This window comes from Hyperoodon ampullatus, assembly GCF_949752795.1.
Source record: "Hyperoodon ampullatus genome assembly, chromosome: 7".
Taxonomy (NCBI): Eukaryota; Metazoa; Chordata; class Mammalia; order Artiodactyla; family Ziphiidae; genus Hyperoodon; species Hyperoodon ampullatus.
Window position 1 is genome coordinate 29,330,920 of NC_136920.1, and position 20,680 is coordinate 29,351,599.

The 20,680-nt window shown below is 39.1% G+C and overlaps 1 protein-coding gene across 1 annotated transcript in view; it reads left to right on the forward strand.

The window, feature by feature from the left end:
* The window catches only part of LOC307055537 (uncharacterized protein), a gene marked incomplete at both ends in the record, with an annotated part of 149,260 nt that overhangs the window by 37,697 nt on the left and 90,883 nt on the right, over positions 1-20,680 (forward strand). Inside the window, one exon of the mRNA XM_079707768.1 lies at positions 12,467-12,712. Within this exon, the coding sequence (XP_079563894.1) occupies positions 12,467-12,712 (246 nt within the window). The remainder of the gene's footprint in view (positions 1-12,466; positions 12,713-20,680) is intronic.

Here is a 20,680-nt window from a genome sequence, read left to right on the forward strand (position 1 = left end):
GAAGAAAGGTGGCTCCTCACTCCTAGAAAGGTCCCTGAGACTCAAGTCCTATTGGTGGTTCATTAATCTCAGCTAAATTTTGAATCCTGATGTTATGTCTGGTCCTGTGCTAAGTGCTTTCCACCTGTCATCTTATTGAATGTAATGTTCATAACAGCAATGTGGGTGTTCTTTCCCCCCAAATCTACTCATTTATGAATCTTAGAGAAGTGGAGAATCTTGTCCAGGTTCCCTTGAAGAGCAAGTGGTGGAGTTGGGACTTGAATCTTGGTTTTTCCACCCTGAATTCTTGACCTCCAAGCTATGCATTTTTGCTTCAAGATGGTTATACTGTGTTTACAGCTTTGTTAATGAGGGATAGCCATTTTCTTAACAAAGATTAGAGCAATTTGACTTCCTGCTGGACACAAGATGTGTGTTTTTTCTTAGTACTCAATGTTTAAAGACTATAAAATGCCAGCAAAATCATTCATGAAGGTGGCTCTGACAACCATCCACTGAATGAGTTCAGTGCTAGACTCTTCTCTTGCTTTGTTTGTTCATCCAAATGAGTCTTTAAAAAGTTGCATATATTCGTTTAAATACTGACTTCATAGAGAGGATAGGAAGAAGTAACATATTTAAGTAATTCATTTTACTTACTGCTCTTTGTGATGTTTTGCCTGGGAATTTGCATACAATATGCATAATTAATATGTCATAGAGCTAAAATAATTTCTAAAGTTTCTAGTTTCAGGTTAATATATTTTATAATAAAAAATCAATTATAAAAAATCAATTAAATGATTATTTGAGTCATAGCCAGCTATAAGATACCCAAAGTGTCAAGATTAGTTAAAATACTTCCTGGAGCATAAATTAAGCATTTTAGGAAATGGAATTAATTCTGTTAGACTCATTCAAGATAATATTTCAGCAGATTAATACTCTGTGATTCCAAAAAGCCCAAAACATCTGATATTTCTAAAAGTCCTGGGCATAAGCCTGAGCTGTAAATAGGCTTGATTCTTATATGATCACTTAGCTTCATGCTATTCCCTGGCCCTTGACTGGCTCCAACCGTGACCAGGTATTATCTACACGTTGGCTTTTGGTCTCCAAGGGACCGGGATGAATGAAACAGAATGAATTGCTTATGCAAATTTATCACCACTTCCAAAACAGAGAGCACCCCGCCCCCAACACATACCCCTTTGTTGGTAAATTCAGCAACTATTCTTAGAGAGCAATTGACAGAAAATATTAAAATGTATATAATGTGCTAAAATTTAGCCTTTGTTTACTTAAACGTTATTCAACCTAAGTATAAAACACACTGCTAGGGCCCTTTAAAATTTTTTTGGTTAGATTTTTAATTCAACTATAAAGACAATTCAAGTGAGAAACTTCAGCACGTTGATTTTGTTCGTTGAGTCATTGCACTGTAATTAGTTGAGTTGTGTTTTAAATGCAGCACAAGAACATCTTTCTTGTCTGTTTATGTCAGAAAAAAATGACTAATGAGCACTTATCAAAAAGATGAACATTTTTTCATTAGATTAAGTACAATCAAAACAGATTTATAATGTACTATTATGTTTCAGCTTGGAATAAATTGAGTAAAATAGCTAATATCTTCACAGCTTCCTGAGAATTTCTTTGCACGGCAGGCTCCTCCTCCCCCACACATTTACACTTCAGGAAAGTGTCCATTTGTGGCAACTTTCTCTGTGGAGTCAAGACACATTCCCAAAGGATTTAGAATGCCCTTAATATTATTTGTAAAGTCTGAATATTTGTGAAGCAGTTGTCAAAATTGATTTCCTTTGGATTATGCCAGTGTGCTTTGCTGCTTAATGACATAGTTCTTTAAAGATGTTTTAAGAAATGACTTCCCTCTGCTTTCTCTTAGTGGTCAGTCACAGTGCCAGCTGGTACTCAGTACCATGCAGAGCACTCTTCTATTTTGAGATTTTTGTATTTGCTCAAGTGGATGAATTTTAGCCTGTGTGTTACCAAGAGGTGCGGACGATGAAGGTTGATTCCTTGGGAGAGTTTCAAGTAAAGATGTATGAGTTAAGAAACGTCTCTCTTTTTTTTTTTTTTTTTCTGCGTTACGCAGGCCTCCCACTGTTGTGGCCTCTCCCGTTGCGGAGCACAAGCTCCAGACGCGCAGGCTCAGCGGCCATGGCTCACGGGCCTAGCCGCTCCGCGGCATGTGGGATCTTCTCGGACCGGGGCACGAACCCGTGTCCCCTGCATCGGCAGGCGGACTCTCAACCACTGCGCCACCAGGGAAGCCCTATTAATCTTTTATAATAAGAGATTTTTGTATCCCGTATAAGGGATTATTTTGCTTACCCCAATGCTAAAAATATAGACTGTATTACTTTCTAGAAACTTTATTGTTTTTCCTTTTACATTTAGTTCTATAATTCATATAGAATTGAATTGTGTGCATGTTTTGAGGTGGGATAAAGTTTCATTAAAAAATATAAATTATTAAAAATATTATCCTTTCCCCCATTGCATTCCAGTGGCACATTTTTCATAAATTGCATGTTCTTATATGAGTGGCCTGTTTCCTAGACCCTGTTTCATCAATATATTTGTCTATCCTGTGCCAATACCACTGTTTTAATTACCCTATACTTTATAATATATCTTAATATTTGGTAATGTAAATTCTTCAACTTTATTCTTTTTCATGTTTGTTTTGACTATTCTAAGTCTTTTACAGTTACATGTAAAATGTATGATCAATTTATTAGATTTCATAGAAAAGCCAGCTGGGGTTTTTATTGCCTTGAACTTAGATCAATTGGGAAGAACTGATATCCTCCCAGTACTTAGTCTTCCAGTACACGGATATGGTATATCCCTCCGTTTATGTCATTCTTAATTTCTCTTAGCAGTGTTTTGTAGTTTTCAGTGTATAGGTCTTGCACATTTTTGACTAGTTTTGTTCCTAGGTATCTGGTGTTTTTATGCTAGATATTCTTAGGTAGCTTATGTTTTACTAATGTAAATGGTATTGTTTTAAAATTTCATTTTCCAATTGTTTAGTGTTAGTATCTACGAATACAATTGATTTTTAAGTATGATTTTTAAGGGACTTCGCTAAATTCACTTTTTAATCCTTAATAATTTATTTGTAGATTATTTTGAATATTTTAGGCATATACTCATAGCATTTGTGAACAATGGTGATTTTTTTCTTAAAATTAAAAACAAATTTATTTTCCTTGGGCCACAGTACAGTGTTTAATAGAAGTGATTGCAGACATCCTGATTTCATTCCCAATTTCAGTGGAAAAGCTTTCACTATTTTACCATTAATATATTTAATGCAGATTTTAAAAAAAGATATTCTTTATTAGTTAAGGCAGTTCCTTTTATTCCTACTTTGTTAGGATTTTTAAACACCACAAATGGGCATTGAATTTTATCAAATGCTTTTTTTCATATATTCAATGACTATATAACTTTTCTTATTTATTTAGTTAATGGGGGTAAATTATATTGATGGACTTTCAAGTTTTAAACCAGCTTAGTATTAGTGTTATAAATTAAGTTGGTTGAGGCCTATTCTTTTTATATATCACTGGCTTTGATCTGCCAATATTTAATTTGATTTTGCCAAATTATTGCATCTATGTTTATAAGAGAGATTGGCTTTATACTCTTCCTTTCTTGTAATACTTTTTCTTTATTGGTAAGTTTTAGTATCAAGGCTGTACAGGCCTCATAAAATGTGTTCAGAAATGACTTCACTTTATTTGTTCTTTGGAATAATTAGTATAAGATTAGTGATAGTTCATGAAATGTTTAAAGAATTTACTGATGAAGCCATTTGATCCTGAAGTTTTCTTTGTGGACAGGCTTTAATTACAGATTCACATTTTAATGGATATAGGACTATTTGAATTTTCTGTTTCTTCTTTTGTCAGTTTTGGTAAGTTAGTATTTTTAAATATGAATTTGTCCACTTCATCTAAATTATCAAATTTATTGGTCTGAAGTTATTTATAACATCTTATCTTTTTAATACCTCTGATATCTGTAGTGATGTCCCTTTTTCATTTCTTATATTGATAATTTGTCCCCTCTTTTCTTTCTACAGTCTTACTGGGGTTTTTATGGATTTTATTTTGTTTTATTTTCTCAAAGAAAAAACTTTTGGCTCTATTGTATTTTCTACTGTAGGGATTGACAAAATATGGCTCATGGGTCAAATCTAACCCATTACCTGTTTTTGTAAATATAGTTTTATTGTAACACAGCTATTTCCATTCATTTATGTATTGTCTATGCCTGTTTTTGCATTACAGTGGCAGAGTTGAGTAGTTGTGACATATCTTATGGCCCACAAAATTTAAAATATTTACCATTTGTCCCTTTATAGAAAAAATTTACTGACTTCTCCTCTATTATTTTTTTGTCTATTTTATTGATTTTTGTCCTTATCTTCATTATTGCTCTCATATCCTTTCTTTTAGTTTAATTTGCTGCTCTTTTTCAAGCTTGTTGAGATGGATCCTTAGATCATTCATTTTCATCCTTAGATTTTCATTTAACTATTGTATTTTCTCTAACTGCAAGTTAGGTATATCCCACAAGTTTTTATATGTCATATTTTTATTACTGTTCTATTGAAAATATTTTCTTATTTTCCATTGTGATTTCTTATTTAACTTTATTAATTGATTTTCAGGCTTTTGGGGAGTTTTAAAATTGTGTCTTTGTTGTAGTTATTGTTATTGATTTTTAGATTAATTCCACTGTGGTCAGAGAATAGACTCTGATTTTAATTCTTTAAAATTTGTTGAGATTTGTTTTATGACCCAGTATATGCTTTATTTTGGTAACTTCTATATGTACCTAAAAATAATGTGTATTTGGGTTTCCCTGGTGGCGCAGTGGTTGAGAATCTGCCTGCCAATGCAGAGGACACGGGCTCGAGCCCTGGTCCGGGAAGATCCCACGTGCCGTGGAACAACTAAGCCCATGCGCCATGACTGCTGAGCCTGCGCTCTAGAGCCTGTGAGCCACAACTGCTGAAGGCCGTGTGCCTGGAGCCTGTGCTCCACAACAGGAGAAGCCACCGCAATGAGAGGCCCATGCACCACAACAAAGAGTAGGCCCTGGTCACCTCAACTAGAGAAAGCCCACGTGCAGCAACGAAGACCCAACACAGCCAAAAATAAATAAAATAAATAAATTTATTTTAAAAAACCCAATAATGTGTATTCTACAATCAAGTGGGTCCTGTGTTAAGTTTTTAATCATGTTGTTCTAATTTTCTATAGATTATTTTCTGCTTCTTCTTTGAGCTATTGAGAGAGGTGTGTTAGAGCTGTTCATTGCAATTGGGAATTGGTTTATTACTCCTTTAGTTTTGTTAGTTTTTACTATATTTGAGTCTGTGTTATGAAATCTTTGTTGAATTGACCTTTTTATCTTTACCGAAAGTTTCTCTTTTGTATGTAGTAATACTTCTTGCCTTAAAATCTGTTTTGTCTGTCATTAGTATATCTACACCAGCCTTTTTTCTTGTTTATGTTTGTATGTTTTCCATCATTTTACTACCAACTTTTCTGTGTCCTTATATTTAAGGTGTCTATTATAAATAACATGTGGTTGGGTTTTAAAAAAATCCATTCTGACAGTCTATGCCTATTATTTGGAGTAGTTTGTTATAATTCATGTAATTATTGCTAAGTTTTATTCAAATCCACTATACTGTTTGTTTTTGTTTGTTTCATCTATTTTTTGGTCCTTTCACCTGACATATTGTCTTCTTTTGGATTTGAAAAGTATCTTTATTGTTTAGTTTTCCCTTTGTTAATTAAATATTCTTTTTCTAATATTTTTCTGATTATCCTAGAGGTTACATCATGCTTCCTTGACTTATACTCAACCTTAAATTAGGATTGTTATCACTTACTAAAAAAAGAAAAGATCTTATAACACTATAACTGAATTTACCCTCCTATCTCTTTTGCTACTGTTCTGGGATATTTTAATTCTATATATATTTTAAATGCCACAAGATATTATTAATATTGTTTTAAGCAGTCATTATTAATTTAAATTTACCCGTCTATCTACTCCTTCCATTGCTCTTTACTCTTTTCTGCATTATTATGCTTTCATTGAGGGTCATTTTCCTCCTATCTGAAGAGTGCCCTTCAGCATTTCCTAGTGTAGGTCTGTTTGGGATAAATTCTTTCAGTTTTTGTTAAAATGACTATTTATTTTGCTTTCATTTTTGACAGATGTTTTCTCTGGGTGTAGAATTCTAGCTCTGCAATCATTTACTTTAAGAATTTTAAAGGTGCCACTCTTTTGTCTTTTTTATTGTTTCCATTGAATAAGTCATATTGTTGTTGCTTTGAAGGTAAAGTGTCTTTTTTTTTTCCCTGTATTTAAGATTGTCTTTGTCTTTGTTTTCAGCAGTTTTGTTATGTTTGGTTTTCTTTAATTTATGCAGCTTGTGTTCATAATGATTCTTGAATCTGTGGCTTCATTTCTTTCAGTTTGGGGAAAATTTCTGCCAATATTTCTTTAAATATTGCTTATTACCCATTATCTCTCTCTTTCCTACTTTTTAAAAAAGTAGTGTCCTGTCTGTTGCTTATGTTTGTTTTGTATTTTAAAGCCTTCTATCTGTTTGTGCTTCAATCTAAATATTTAGACTGATTTATCTTCCAGTTAATTAGTTCTCCCTTCTGTAAGTAGTCTATTGTGTAACTGATCTATTGAATTCATAATATAATGATTGTATTTCATAGATTCCAATGCTCTGGTAAAATTATCAAATTTTTTAATCTGTTTTTTGAACATATTAGTCATAGCTTTTCAGGGTAACTTTTGATTTTTTTATAACTTCGAATTTACAGAAAACTTGTAGGAATAGCAGAAAGCATAACTGTATATCTTCTAACTAGATTCACCAATTTTTTACATTTTTGTCCTCATTTACTTTATCATCTTCCCCTCCATGCACATGTATTATCCCCCCACCCACCCAACACATACACATTATTTCTTTCTGAACCATTTGGCAAGATGTTGCAGATGTCATCCTTCTTTATTCCTAAATTCTTCAGTTTGTATCTACTAAGAACAAGGAATTTCTCTTATACAACTAAAGTACAACTTCAAAATTAGAAAGTTTAATATTGATACAATACTGTTACCTGATCTACAGTCTAAATTACAACTTTATCAATTATTCCAATAATGTCCCTTCTAGCAACATCTTTTTCCCAGTCTAGTGTGTAATCTAGGATCATACATTGCATTTAGTTGTCATGTTTGTTTGGTCTCCTTTAATTGAAACAATTCTTCTTTATCTGTCTTTCATGATCTTGATAATTTTTTTTTTTTTTTTTTTTTTTGCGGTATGCGGGCCTCTCACTGTTGTGGCCTCTCCCGTTGCAGAGCACAGGCTCTGGACGCGCAGGCCCATCGGCCATGGCTCACGGGCCTAGCCGCTCCGTGGCATGTGGGATCTTCCCAGACCAGGGCACAAACCTGTATCCCCTGCATCGGCAGGCATACTCTCAACCACTGCGCCACCAGGGAAGCCCTGATCTTGATAATTTTGAAGAGTACAGAACAATTACTTTGTAGAATGTTCTTTAATTTTGGTTTCTCTGGTGTTTCATCATGATTAGATTAAGATATTGCATTGTTGGAAGAAATAACACAAAAGTGATACGGTGTCCTTCACAGTCCATCATATCAGGAGGCATTTGATGTTCATTTGCTTCATTATTAGTGATATTAACTTTGATAACTTGGATAAGGAGCTATCTTACCAGTATGAGCCAACATAAACGTACCATTATTAATTTGTAGTGAGTAAATAATTTGTGGGGAAATACTTTGAGACAGTGCAAATAATCTGCTCCTCACCCAGTATAAACTTGTACCCAGTATATCTTAGCATCTGTCAATGATTGTTGACTGAATCAATTATTACTATGATATTTGAATCAATTATTACTAAGATATTTGCCAAATGATGATTTTCTAACTCCATTATCCTTTCTACATTTATTACTGAGCATACTTATATGTAAGGGATAATTTTCCTTCACCCCCTTTTATTAATTTGGTAGACTTAATTCTTATTTAATTCAAAAGGTTATAATGCATTGATCTCATTTTGAAATTTGATGCTCAAATGTTTCGGATTTGGCCATTGGGAACTCATTCAAGCAGGCTCCATGAACTTTAAAAAATTTTTTTAATTAATTAATTTATTTTTGGCTGCGTTGGGTCTTTGTTGCCGCGTGCGGGCTTTCTCTAGCTGCGGTGAGCGGGGGCTACTCTTCGTTGCGGTGCGCGGGCTTCTCATTGCTGTACCTTCTCTTGTTGTGGAGCACAGGCTCTAGGCGCGTGGGCTTCAGTAGTTGTGGCTCGCGTGCTTAGTTGCTCCGGGGCATGTGGGATCTTCCCGGACCAGGGCTCAAACCCATGTGCCCTGCATTGGCAGGCGGATTCTTAACTACTGCGCCACCAGGGAATCCCCTCCCATGAACTTTTAACATGCCCATAATTCTTTGAACATTTCTTTACTTTCTGGCACAGTAAGATATTCCAGGATCATCTTTTACTTTATTTGTCCCATCATTAGAATCAGTTGTTTTCTTTAAGGAGCCCCGGTTCCTTTTTGTGGAGATAGGTATTTACAAACTAAGATCTGGGCGCCAAGTGTGCTGATTTTCTACTGGAGTGCCGTTATGTCTAGGCTCAGCTGGGCTAGGAAATCTCTATCTCTGCCTCTAATCGAGGAGTTCATATTGTTGCTCCCAGATCTAATCTAACACCAGAAGGTTCATTTTAGTCTTTTTCTTTTCCATATTTGTAAGTCCTTTTTCCAAGTGACAAACTTGGTTCACATTATCCTCAGTATATTTACTCACTTGCCCAGGCTTAGATTCACAGAAAGTGTTTCAGAATTGCTAACCCTACCACTATAAAAAATCATACCAACTAACCAGTGTTCAATACTTGTTAAAAGATTTTTGTTTTCAAACTGAGGGTATATAATGAAAACTCTGTATTCAAAAGTAATTATTTTTCCCTTCAGTGTTATTCATTTGAATTATAGGCTTATTTGTTTTTGTTTATATTCCATTTTTGGTTTCTTTCCTCTCCATCACTGTTAATTTAACTTCATCGTCTTCATCATCATCATTATTTTATGTATGTAAAGCATTAACATGCTTCCAAAACTCAAAATTACACAAAAATCTATATTGAGAGGAGTGTCACTTCCCCTTTCTCACCCCATGCACCTTAATGCACCCTTATTAGTTTCTGGCTCATCCTTCCTGAGTTTCTTTTTTTTAAATACAAATAAATACATTTATATTATCTTATTTCCTCTTCTTTCTTACACAAATGTATCATACTATATATACCCTTTTGCACTTTGCTTTTATTGATTGACAGCAAATATATCCTGGAAATCACTCCATATCACACTTCTATAGTTTTTATTTACAGTTGCATAATATACCATTGTGTGAATATACCATAACTCATTCAACCAATCTCCTATGTGTGTTTTTTCCCAGTATTTTTCAATCACAAATAGTGATGTACTTTGTTCGTATGTTTTTGTTTTGTTTGTTTTTACATTCTTGAAGGTGTATCTTCAAGGTAAATGCTTAGATGCAATTCAAAAGGTAAACTCACTTGTGGTTTTGTTAGATATGGTCAAATTCTCCTCCCATAAAGGTGGGGGGACATTCCCACCATCAATGTATAAAACTCTCTTTCCTCATGGCTATGTCAAGAGAATGTGCTATCAAGCTTTGCAATTTTTACCAAATATAATCATTGAGAAATGGTATCTCAGCATAGTTATAATTTGCAGTTATAATTTCCATTACAACTGAAGTTGTCCATCTTTTCATATGTTTAAAGGTCATTTAAAATCTTTATTTGTGAATTGTCTGTCTGTGACTTTTGCTTATTTTTCTATTGGGTTTTTGATCTTTTTCTCCCTTCAGTTTTAGAGTTCTTTATGTGTTGGGCCTTTTATCTGTGATATATGTTATTCATAGTTATTTTTAAATCTGTGTGAGTCTGTGGGACCATTTTTATTTTATTTTATTAAAAAAAATTCCTCTGTTCCTCTTTCCTGGTTGGCCTGGTATTTTGAAACTGAAAGTCTGGGGTCTTTGCCCTCCTCCTTGGCAGCTCTGAAAGCTCATTTTTGGGTTCTCAGTGCAATGAGACTCCTGTTTCCTCCTGAGATTTTAGCCGTGTACAGTTGCTTCTGCTGGTTTCTTTGTTTTCTCTGAGCATGTGCAGCTTGTGAGTCAGTAAAGTCCTTGAGGGGAACTTGCCCTATTAGGCTCACTTCTCTGCAGCTCACTTTCTCCAGGATGTTGGCCTTTCAGTTTTTGTCAACTCTTCCAACACAGCAAGACCACTGCAAGCTCTAGGTTGCTGTTACCTCTTCAGCCTTTATTCCCCATGTGGTGAATTGGCAAGTGCCCTGATGAGAAACAGCAGAGGCCAGTGTGTTACCCTGTCCCTGGGGGTACAGACTGTAGAGTCCTGCTGCTGTGATTTTTTTCCCTCAAATGTTCAAACAGGTCTTCTTTTATGTTTCATCTAGCTCCTGTAGTTGTTCTCAGACAGAGAGGTTATTCTGATACCGGTTATTCCATCATAGCTGGTATTCCATTCCAGTCATCTTTCCACTTAGCACATTTCATTAAATTTGTATGGAAATGAGAGAACACAATCAAATTGACAAAGCATTTTAAAATTGACAAGGAAATTGGCCTGCTCGTACACTGCTGTGGAGGGTATGAATTGGTACCACCTTTCTGGAGGGCATTAATTTATATCAAAATCCTTAACAACTCACTTACCCTTTGACCCAGCAATTCTGCTTCTAAGTATTTATCCTAAGAAGATGATCGTGGATGTGTGTGAAGGTTTATTTACAAAGATTCCAATGCCATTTAACAAACTTGGAATCAAAATTCTCAATATGCAGCAAAAGAATATTTGAGAAATTTTGGTGCTTCAATATAATGGAATATAACAGAATCCAGCACTGCAAGTGATATAAGAGAATATTTAAGCATATTTAGACACACTCTCTATTTAACATTAGAGAATATTGTTAAGCACAGGAGATTACAAAACAACATGAGCAGTACGGTCCTATTTAAGAATGTGTACTTAGATATATAAATATAAGACTGGAATAATGCACATAGAAGTGTTAATAGCTGGTATTGTTGGGTTGTTGGGGTTTTTTTCCCCTTTGTTCATAATCTAAACATTTTCCATAGGACATTACTTTTGTTCTGAAAGAAGACTAATGCACTTAAAAGAAAAAACCCTTATAGTTGATAGGCACAATTGATAATATTTTCTGGTAAACATTTTACTTTATACTGGTTGCCCAAACTCTATCTTTATGCCCTCGGTGATGTTACAGATTTTGTCAGAAACAGTACCCTCCTTGAAATACTTTGTGGAATAGAGCACCCCCATACAAATATACTTTAAATTCCTACTAGTCAAATTCAAGCAAAGGCTTCACTTGCTTCTGTCAGTGTGTGCCAAAGCCTTTTAAAATAAGGAGTCCTGGGCTTCCCTGGTGGCGCAGTGGTTGAGGGTCCGCCTGCCGATGCCGGGGACACGGGTTTGTGCCCCGGTCCGGGAAGATCCCACATGCCGCGGAGCAACTAAGCCTGTGCGTCACAACTACTGAGTCTGCTCTCTAGAGCCCGCGAGCCACAGCTACTGAGCCCACGTGCCACAACTGCTGAAGCTCACATGCCTAGAGCCTGTGCTCCGCAACAAGAGGAGCCACCGCAATGAGAAGCCTGCGCACCACAAGGAAGAGTAGCCCCCGCTCGCCGCAGCTAGAGAAAGCCTGTGCGCAGCAACAAAGACCCAACGCAGCCAAAATAAATAAATAAATAAATAGGTTTGTGGCAAGGACCTGGATTATCAGGGAAGATTTATTTCCTAGCCAAAAAAAAAAAAAAAAAAAAAATCTAATTTCCTTCTTTTTTTTAAATTTAATTAATTTATTTTTGGCTGTGTTGGGTCTTTGTTGCTGTGCGCGGGCTCTTCTCTAGTTGTGGCGAGCGGCGGCTGCTCTTTGTTGCAGTGTGCAGGCTTCTCATTGCGGTGGCTTCTCTTGTTGTGGAGCACGGGCTCTAGGCGTGTGGGCTTCAGTAGTTGTGGCTCGTGGGCTCAGTAGTTGTGGCGCATAGGCTTAGTTGCTCTGTGGCACGTGGGATCTTCCCAGACCAGGGCTCGAACCCATGTCCCATGCATTGGCGGGCAGATTCCTAACCACTGCGCCACGAGGGAAGTCCCCTCTAATTTCCTTTTGAAACCAATGGCCAAAATGTAATGCAATTGCTTTTGTAAAACTAAAATCAAGATTTCCGGAGACTGTTCTTATCCTCTATTGCTTTTTTTCTTGAAGGTACTCTCCAAGGCAGCAATTACCAACTACGACCTTTTGGGTTTTGAGGCTGCTTCCTAGGAATGTCCGTTCCTTGGCTACATCATCAGAGAATCAGAGAGTTGAGGATTGCTGCCAGCACCACGAGGCCTATGGGTACTTCTTGCTCATCCAGACGAGGTGGCAGGACAATGACCAGTACGACCATGGGAACAATGCTGTGTACTACAGCTACTTAGACACGATTATCAACCAGTACCTGATGAGGTAAGTGTGGGTTTTGCAGCCCCCATCCTCATGTCACCCCTCTGGCATGCTCTCTGGTGGGAGTTCATGCAGGGGATTCCTCTAGTGTTTCTGCTAGTATACCTCCTTTGTTGAGCCAGCCGAAAGTCAGATTATTCTGGAGAACAGCAGGACCAATAGGTTAGTGAGGATAGTGTCCTGCTGCTCCTGCAGTTGCAGGTGTTTGTCTGTCTTGGTCCTTTGCGCTAAGTTGTCAGCAATTGTGCAAGCTTTGAGTCTCAATTAAACAACTACACAACAAGCTACGTAATATTCAAACCCTGGAGTTTGAGCAGACAGTAACTTCAACCCTCAAGGCCTTTTTGTGAGAAAAGCAGCTGCTTCCCCCACCAAGGGCACATAAGGGGGAGGAGAGAGAGTAAAGATGTTTATTATAGCCTCTGAATGCCATGATGACACAATTGCCATCGGAGGTGTGTTTGCAAGATTGGTTACTGTATGTTTGGTTAATATAATTGTCTGTATGAAAGATTGAGCTGCACAGGGAGATCTGTGTAAATCCCAGCTCCACCTTGCATTAACTGTGCAGTTTGGATCAAATTATTTAACCTGTTGCATCTTTTGTAAAAATGACTTGCATTTATTGAGAGCTCTCTCTTTGTTTGGCACTGTAAAGCCTTTACACAGCCTTTCTTGTTTAATCCTAAAACAGCTTGATGAGAGAGTAACAGATTGTTGGTCCACTGCCCAAACCTCCTTGCCTGTAACTTTCAGGGCACACTGGTCTGACCGTCCACTGTCAGCACTAGCATTTCTTTGCCTAAGGACTTTCTCTGGCCATCAGAGCCCCTTTGGCCAGCAGGCCAGAAGTGCAAGGAATCAATGTTCCCCAAAAGCAACCTTCAGTCACTGACTGATGGGAGTTAGTATATGAATACCCCAGCTTCCTTACCTCTTGGATGAGATAACTCTGAGCTGCACACTTTATACAGGCTCCCAGCCGTCCCTAGTGGTATTAGGCCCCAGTTCCCAGAGGGGTAGCTTTAAAAAATTGAGATAAAATTCACATAACACAAACCCTACTATTTTAACCATTTGAAGTGTACAATTCGGTGGTTTTTAATATATTCACAATGTTGTGTAGCCATCACCACTACCTAATTCCAGAACATTTCCATCACCCCCCAGAAGAAGCCCCCTGTTCATAGTCACTCAGTTCCCCTCTCCTCCCATCCTCTGGCAACCTTTCTGTCACGATAGATGTGTCAATTCTGGACATTTCGTATAAATGGATTCATAGTATATATAATCTTTTGTGTCTGGGTTCTTTCACTCAACATGATGTTTTCAGGGTTGGTCCACGTTGTAGCTTGCATCAAGCTTGTTTTTTGTTATGGCCAAATACTATTCTGTTGTATGGATAAGCCATGTTTTGTTTATTCATTTGTCATTTGATGGACATTTGGGTTGTTCCCACTTTTTGGCTATTATGAGTAATGCTGCTATGAATATTTGTGTACAAGTTTTTGTGTGGACATGTTTTCAGTTCTTTTGGGTATGTACCTAGAATGGAATTGCTTGAGTCACATGGTAACTTTATATTTAACTTTCTGAGTAACCATCAAACTGTTTTCCACAGTGATTGTGCCATTTATATTCCCACCAGCCATGTATGAGGATTTCAGTTTCTCCACATCCTTGCTAACACTTGTAATCATTTATCTTTTTGCTTATATTCATCCTGGTGTGTATGAAGTGGTATCTCATTTTGAGTTTCATTTGCATTTCCCTGATGACTAATGATGTTGAGCATCTTTTCACATGCTTATTGGTCTTTGGTACATCTTCTTTGGAAACATACCTATTCAAATCCTTTCTCCATTTTTCAACTGGGTTATTTGTATTTTTATTGTTAGGTTGTAAGAGTTCTTTATATATTCTGGATACTAGACCCTTATCATACAATATGATTTACAAATACTTTCCCCTGGAGATCAAGATGGTGGAGTAGAGGGATGTGGAGCTCACTCCCTCCCACAAATAAATCAAAAATCATCTACATGTGGAACAATTCTCACAGAATACCTACTGAAAGCTGGCAGAAGAGTTCATACAAGCAAAGGTGCAAGAAAAGATCCTCACGTCACTGGGTAGGATGAAGGGAAAAGGGAGAGGAAGACAAATACTTTCTCCCATTCTGTAGGTTTTTTCATTTTCTTGCTAGTGTCCTTTGACACACACAGGCTTTTAATGTTGATGACAGTGGTAACTGTTTGAATAGCAAATGCTTTATTGGCTACTTTCCCTTCCTGTCGCTTCCTCGTTTCTGCAGGAGCACTTCACCTAAAAGAAGTACCTTATAGTTCTCACTCGCATTGCATATTTACTATGTGAGGGAAATTAAATTTTTTTTTCTTCGAAAGGATATGCTTTCACTTGAAGAGTGCCTCATTCTCTTGGATGCTATGTGTTCCTGAATTGTCACACTAATTTTACTTTTTGTGCACCTGTCAGTGATTCCTCTAGAAGTAGCTTGTACTTGCTTACTTATGAATAATAAACCGTCTTTTTCAGCACTCATGATAGCTTTTAGGAGAATGTGTGCTTTATACTTTGAAATCCACAGCAGGAGGTAAAAACAGTATTTGAGGCTATTTGTAATTTCACATCATTTGTCATAGGGAAACTTGACAATGAATTTTCCCAATTCGCTCCAGGGCTACTTACTCTTTTCTAAGGAAGGATCAGCCTTGTAATTTCTTTGGATTGACTCTCAGTTGTATTGCAGTTGAGACCTAGTGGTGTGTCTTGGTCAGTTTGGGCTGCTATAATAGAAATTTAAACTGTAAACTGTAAACCACTGTAAACTGGTGGTTTAAACAATAGAAATTTACTTCTCACCATTCTGGAAGCTGGGAAGCCCAGATCAGGGTACCAGCATGGTTGAGTTCTGGGGAGGGCCCTCTTCTTGGTTTGCAGACAGCCGCCTCCTTGCTGTATCCTCACATGACCGAGGGAAGAGAGATTGAGCCACCCTCATGACCTCTTCTAAATCTGATTACCTCCCAAAGGCTCTACCTCCTAATACCATTCCATCAAAGGGTAGGGTTTCAATATATGATCTGGGGAGAACACAGACATGCGTGCAGTCCACAACATGGCTTTTGTGACTTTTGAAGTCTTCCATTTGTAAATGGGGCTTCTAGAAAGACAATGTGCAGATAATGATTGAGTCCTTTATCCAGTGGAGGTTGTGTCTGTGTGGTCTCAGTTTGTTGTAAACCGTTTCATCCAAGGTCTGCTTCTGCCAATTGTGGGGGTAGGGATGGGGGTTGGCAGCATGTAAGGAAGAATTTCTGCCAGAATAGTGTCCTGTTTCATGTAGAGGCCTCCAGGTATTACACATTGATTCCAAAACTGTGAAAATACCCTAACTATTGTGGTCAGGGACTTCCGGATCATGACAGAAAATGAGTTTACCTTTATACATTTTCTAAGAGATCTGAGGATTGTTTAATAGGTGGCTCACTGACTGTCAAAAGGCAAGCCAGCACCACATAGAGGTGTGAGGACACTGGGAAAACCAGCCAGGGAGAGGCAGCCTCATTTCACCAGTGTGAGCCAATGTGAGCCAATGTGAGGAAGGCAGCTGGTCAGGTGGAAGCAATGCATCCCAGCCTGGCTTGCACACTTGCCTCCTTCCACTTGGCTTTCTAAGGATAGGTGGCACTGTACAGGTACCAAACACTATGGGATAATCAATGAGCAACATCCTTGTCTAGAAGATTCCCTCTTTTGGGGGGGCTTTCTCTGGGAGAGGGAACCAGGGAGTAATGGAGGGCGTGGCAGGGGAGGGAGAGAAAGACAGCAGAAGAGGCCACGGACTGGCCGAAGTTCCCATCACTTTGACACGCGGAAGGGGTTAAGTCATTCTTGAACAGTTTATCGCTCATCAATTGTAATTAAATATGTTTATATTAAATTATGTTCTGTAATTAATGTAAAATCCTTTAGCCTATGCTGTTATTAGAACCAGATGCTGAAGTACCAACAATATTTCAACATGACTGTGCTGCCTCGCCAGCTGTCTAACTGTAATTACTTTAATCTCAGCTTGTTATCTAATTATCACCTTTGTAAAGGGAAAAGTACTCTCTAATGCTTACTGATTGTTTCAGATGATGATGAAGAGCGGGGAACAGCTGTCAGAGATCGTGGGCCCTGCTTATCACAAAGAAGGAACTTATCCTGAGATCTGTTCTGGGCCAAACTGCTGAAAAAAGATGTCCCAGGCAGGAACTGGGGACTAGTCAGTAAGGGGAGACAGTTGGTGTGGTAGTTAAGGGTCTGGCCCCTGTGGATAAACTGTCAGGTGACATCTGCCTCCTCCAATGATGGCTGGGGGACAAGTTACTTAGTCTGTTTAAGACTTAGTTGCCTCATCTGTAACGTGGAGACAGTAATAATACTAAAATCTACCTCGAGGATTCCTGGGGAGATTAAATGAGATAAAACATATGAAGCCATAGCAGTGCCTGACAAAATGTCCATACTTAGTAAATGTTAACTATTTTTTCTTTTTGAAAAAAATCAATGTTGGTTTTCAACATTTCCCTCTAAGCCAAATCTGAAACAACGGAAATGGGTATCTAAATGCCAGCGGCTTGGCATTACCAGTTTGTTTTCCAAATTATCTTTAAGTCTGTCCTTTTGGGACTGAAATTCACCTTTGCACTGCTTATTCAAAAATGGTTCACCCAACCGGTATAGATAAGTATTGTCAGGAAAATCTCTTGAGGGGGAATAAACCATTTTGGAGTATTCTTCAGTACTTTATGCATGTACTTTCATGTCAGCAGTTGGTGTGGTAACTGTAGTTCATTCCAAAATAATCATTAAAGCAGATTCTCTTAGGATGTTTATTGAGCTTCTAATATCCTCCACGCTTTACCTCTCAGGGCTGCACTCCCATCAGAGGGGAGCTGGCAGCCTCTCCCTGCTGTAGAATAGCACGTCCACCTCCCCAGTTAGACTGTGAGCCCCTTGAGGGCAGGAGAGGGCCTTCATCATTCTTTTGAATCCTGAGAAGCTGCCCTGCCTGGCATGTATTTTGTCCTTCCTCAGTACATATTCCTGAAAGAACTGAACAAAATAACGCATCCTCAGACCATCCTGATCCAGGGTTTTTCCTTTCCCAGTGGCACAAAGAAGCACTACCTCTCGGAGCCGTGGGACAGGTCTCAGTCCCCCATGACTTTTCCTGCCGCCTGTTACTGCATCCTCGTTCCAGGAAACCAAAAGGCAGGCCTGCAGGGAGACAGGTCAGAGCACTCAGCTGGGGCTGACCGTCATGGTGACATGTCAGCTCTGTGTGGTTTAGCAGTGAGAGGGGCAGGAGGGCTGAGCTGGCGCATCCTGAGGCATTCCCCCTGAGGAGGGCAGGGCAGTGGGCCTTTAATGTCAGGGATGCCCAGGTGCAAAGAGGGCTGCTTTGTGAGACGGGCTCCTGCTGTTCATCAGAAGAACGGAATTGTCCCGAACTCCCCATAAGCTCCGTTCAGTGGAAGGCACACACCCAGCTCTGGAGTTACTCTTTGTTACAGTATATTTGGCTATTGAAGGAAATATCCTAAAATGAGAGAAATAACCGAGCAGCAGAGACCTTAAATCTCTGCCTGAGCCTCATGTCCCAGCACTCCTCTCATGGTCCCTTTCTCTCCTGCGGTGGTAAACCACCCGTGGTCCCTCGCCAGCAGCGTGCTGACGCTGTGCCTTTGTTCAGCTGTTGCCTCTACCTGGAATGCCCCTGCTCCTGTTCTTCAACAGTCCAACCCTCCCAGCTACCCTCAGAAAGAGGATGTGTGCCCATTCTCTGTATCCCCATAGGATCCTGGCTTTTCTGTATCAGAGGTCCACACACTTTTCAGTAAATGGCCAGATATGAAATATTTTTGGCTTGGTGGGCCGTGGGTCTCTGTAGCAACTACGAGGCTCTGCTGTTGTGGTAGGAAAGCAGCCATAGACGACATGTAAATGAATGTGTGTCTGCGCTCCAAGAAAACTTTATTGTAGTTCCCTGCTTATTTCACTTCTCCGTGCTCTTGTACTTTTACAGTTCAAGTCACTCTTGTGGCTGCTTCATCATGGATTGTTAATGCATCGTTACTGAGTTTTTCCTATTGTAATGACGTGTCACCCTAATCTGAACTCCTCAAGCTATGAACTGTAATGTTTTAGCCTTGGTTTCCCCACAAAGCAGAGCTGAGATAAGCTCTTGCTTACAGGTAGTTTGTTTTATTAGAAATGGATCCCAAGGAGGAAGAGTGGGACCTAGGAGGAGTGAACTAGAAGGAAGGCCAACCCAGTGTTACTGAGCTGATCAGCAGGGTGGGCAACAGCAGCTATATTCCACTGGGATCCCGAGGACCTGTGTAGAATGGGCCTCAGAATTCTCTGCCCACAGGACAGAAATAGGAGCATTTATCCACTGGCTCCATCCCTCACTGGTCAAGGTTTGCCCCATGGGGTGTTAGGTCCCTCCCTCTTCCAAGTGTGTGCATGTGTCAGAATCATTGAGCAGATTTCTGCAACCTTAGGGCAGAAAGCGAGAGACTCTGCACGCTGTCCAGGCAAGGTGCTGTCAGGTCACACCTGAGCACCAGCATGGCCGGTTGCTGTAGCGATGGCTGGAATACAAAATGGGGCACCAGAGGAGATGAGGCAGCCTGGTAGAGGCGTCCAGTACGTATACTGTACATTTTCCTTTGCCCAGTGCAGTAAGTTGTATATGCTGAGCTGTTGGTACCAGACAGCCCAGGTTTTGATCCTGGTTCTACTCCTTACTGATTGCGTAATCTCAGGCAACCTACTTAGGCCTCTGTTCTTCATTCTTTCCTCTCTGGAGTGGGGATAATACTACTTACCGCAAAGGCTGCTGTGAGGTACAAAGTGCTTAGAAAAGGGCCCATGCTACATGCTCAGCCAGTGTTTGCTACCGATAGGTACTTAGTAAATACTAAAGGATTTTTAACAGTGGGCTTTTTAAAGTCAATGCTTCTGTCTTTGTTTATTTTTTAATGTTTTAATAAATATATTTAATAAAGTACTCCTTTCCAAAGGAGTATTGAAATACCGAAATACCTTAACAAATAAAAAGCATTAAATAAATCTTTTTCACTAGAAATAGAAAAATAAGAAAAATAGAAAATAAGAAAGAAAAAGACACAAAACATCAACCTAATTCTACGATTGAGTATAACATTAACCTCTGAGCTTCCTGGCACCCAAGAAAACAAGGGGAACCAGATGAGCTGCATAGTTCTCATTATCTGATAAAAGAAAACATATTATTTCTTCCAGCAAAACAAACTTTTTTCTCTCAAATTAAATTCTAAAGGAAATTTAAAGGAATTTACTAAGGAGGCTTGAGCAACACAACCAGAAGGATGTAAATAGCCTGGAAAGAGAGACTTCATCTGTTGTGAGTCTGACTAGTGCTTGCTATCTGTGGGTACTCAATGAATGAATGAAAAATGGGAATGAAAAATGGGCATATTTTCCTAAGAGCTGGCATCCTGCCTCTGATGACAGGTGTAAAAGCGTGACTCTAGTGGTAAGGTTTGGAGCCAGCGTGGAGGACAGTGAGTGGGTCGGCCCCTGGGGGTGTGTTTGGGGGACTGGGGAGCAGGCGGTAGGTCTGTCAGCTGCCTGCTTGCTCAGGATGCTGGCCTGACCCTGCCGGCCTCTATTGCTCCCGCTTTCCAGATATCCTTCCTTGGTCCCCTATCTCAGGCTTACTGAGCAGAATCTTTCTGCATCTTCCCCAAGGGGCAGGTGAAGACCGCCTTGCTGTGGCCCTCCCAGCACGAGGTTTGCCCTGCTGGGGTGGCCCTGGGCTGTCCCAGTCAGGCAGGCACCTCAGGGGGCTCTGTTAACATACAGTTTCTCCGTCAGTCTGAAGGCCTCAGTTAAAATATTATGATCTACCTC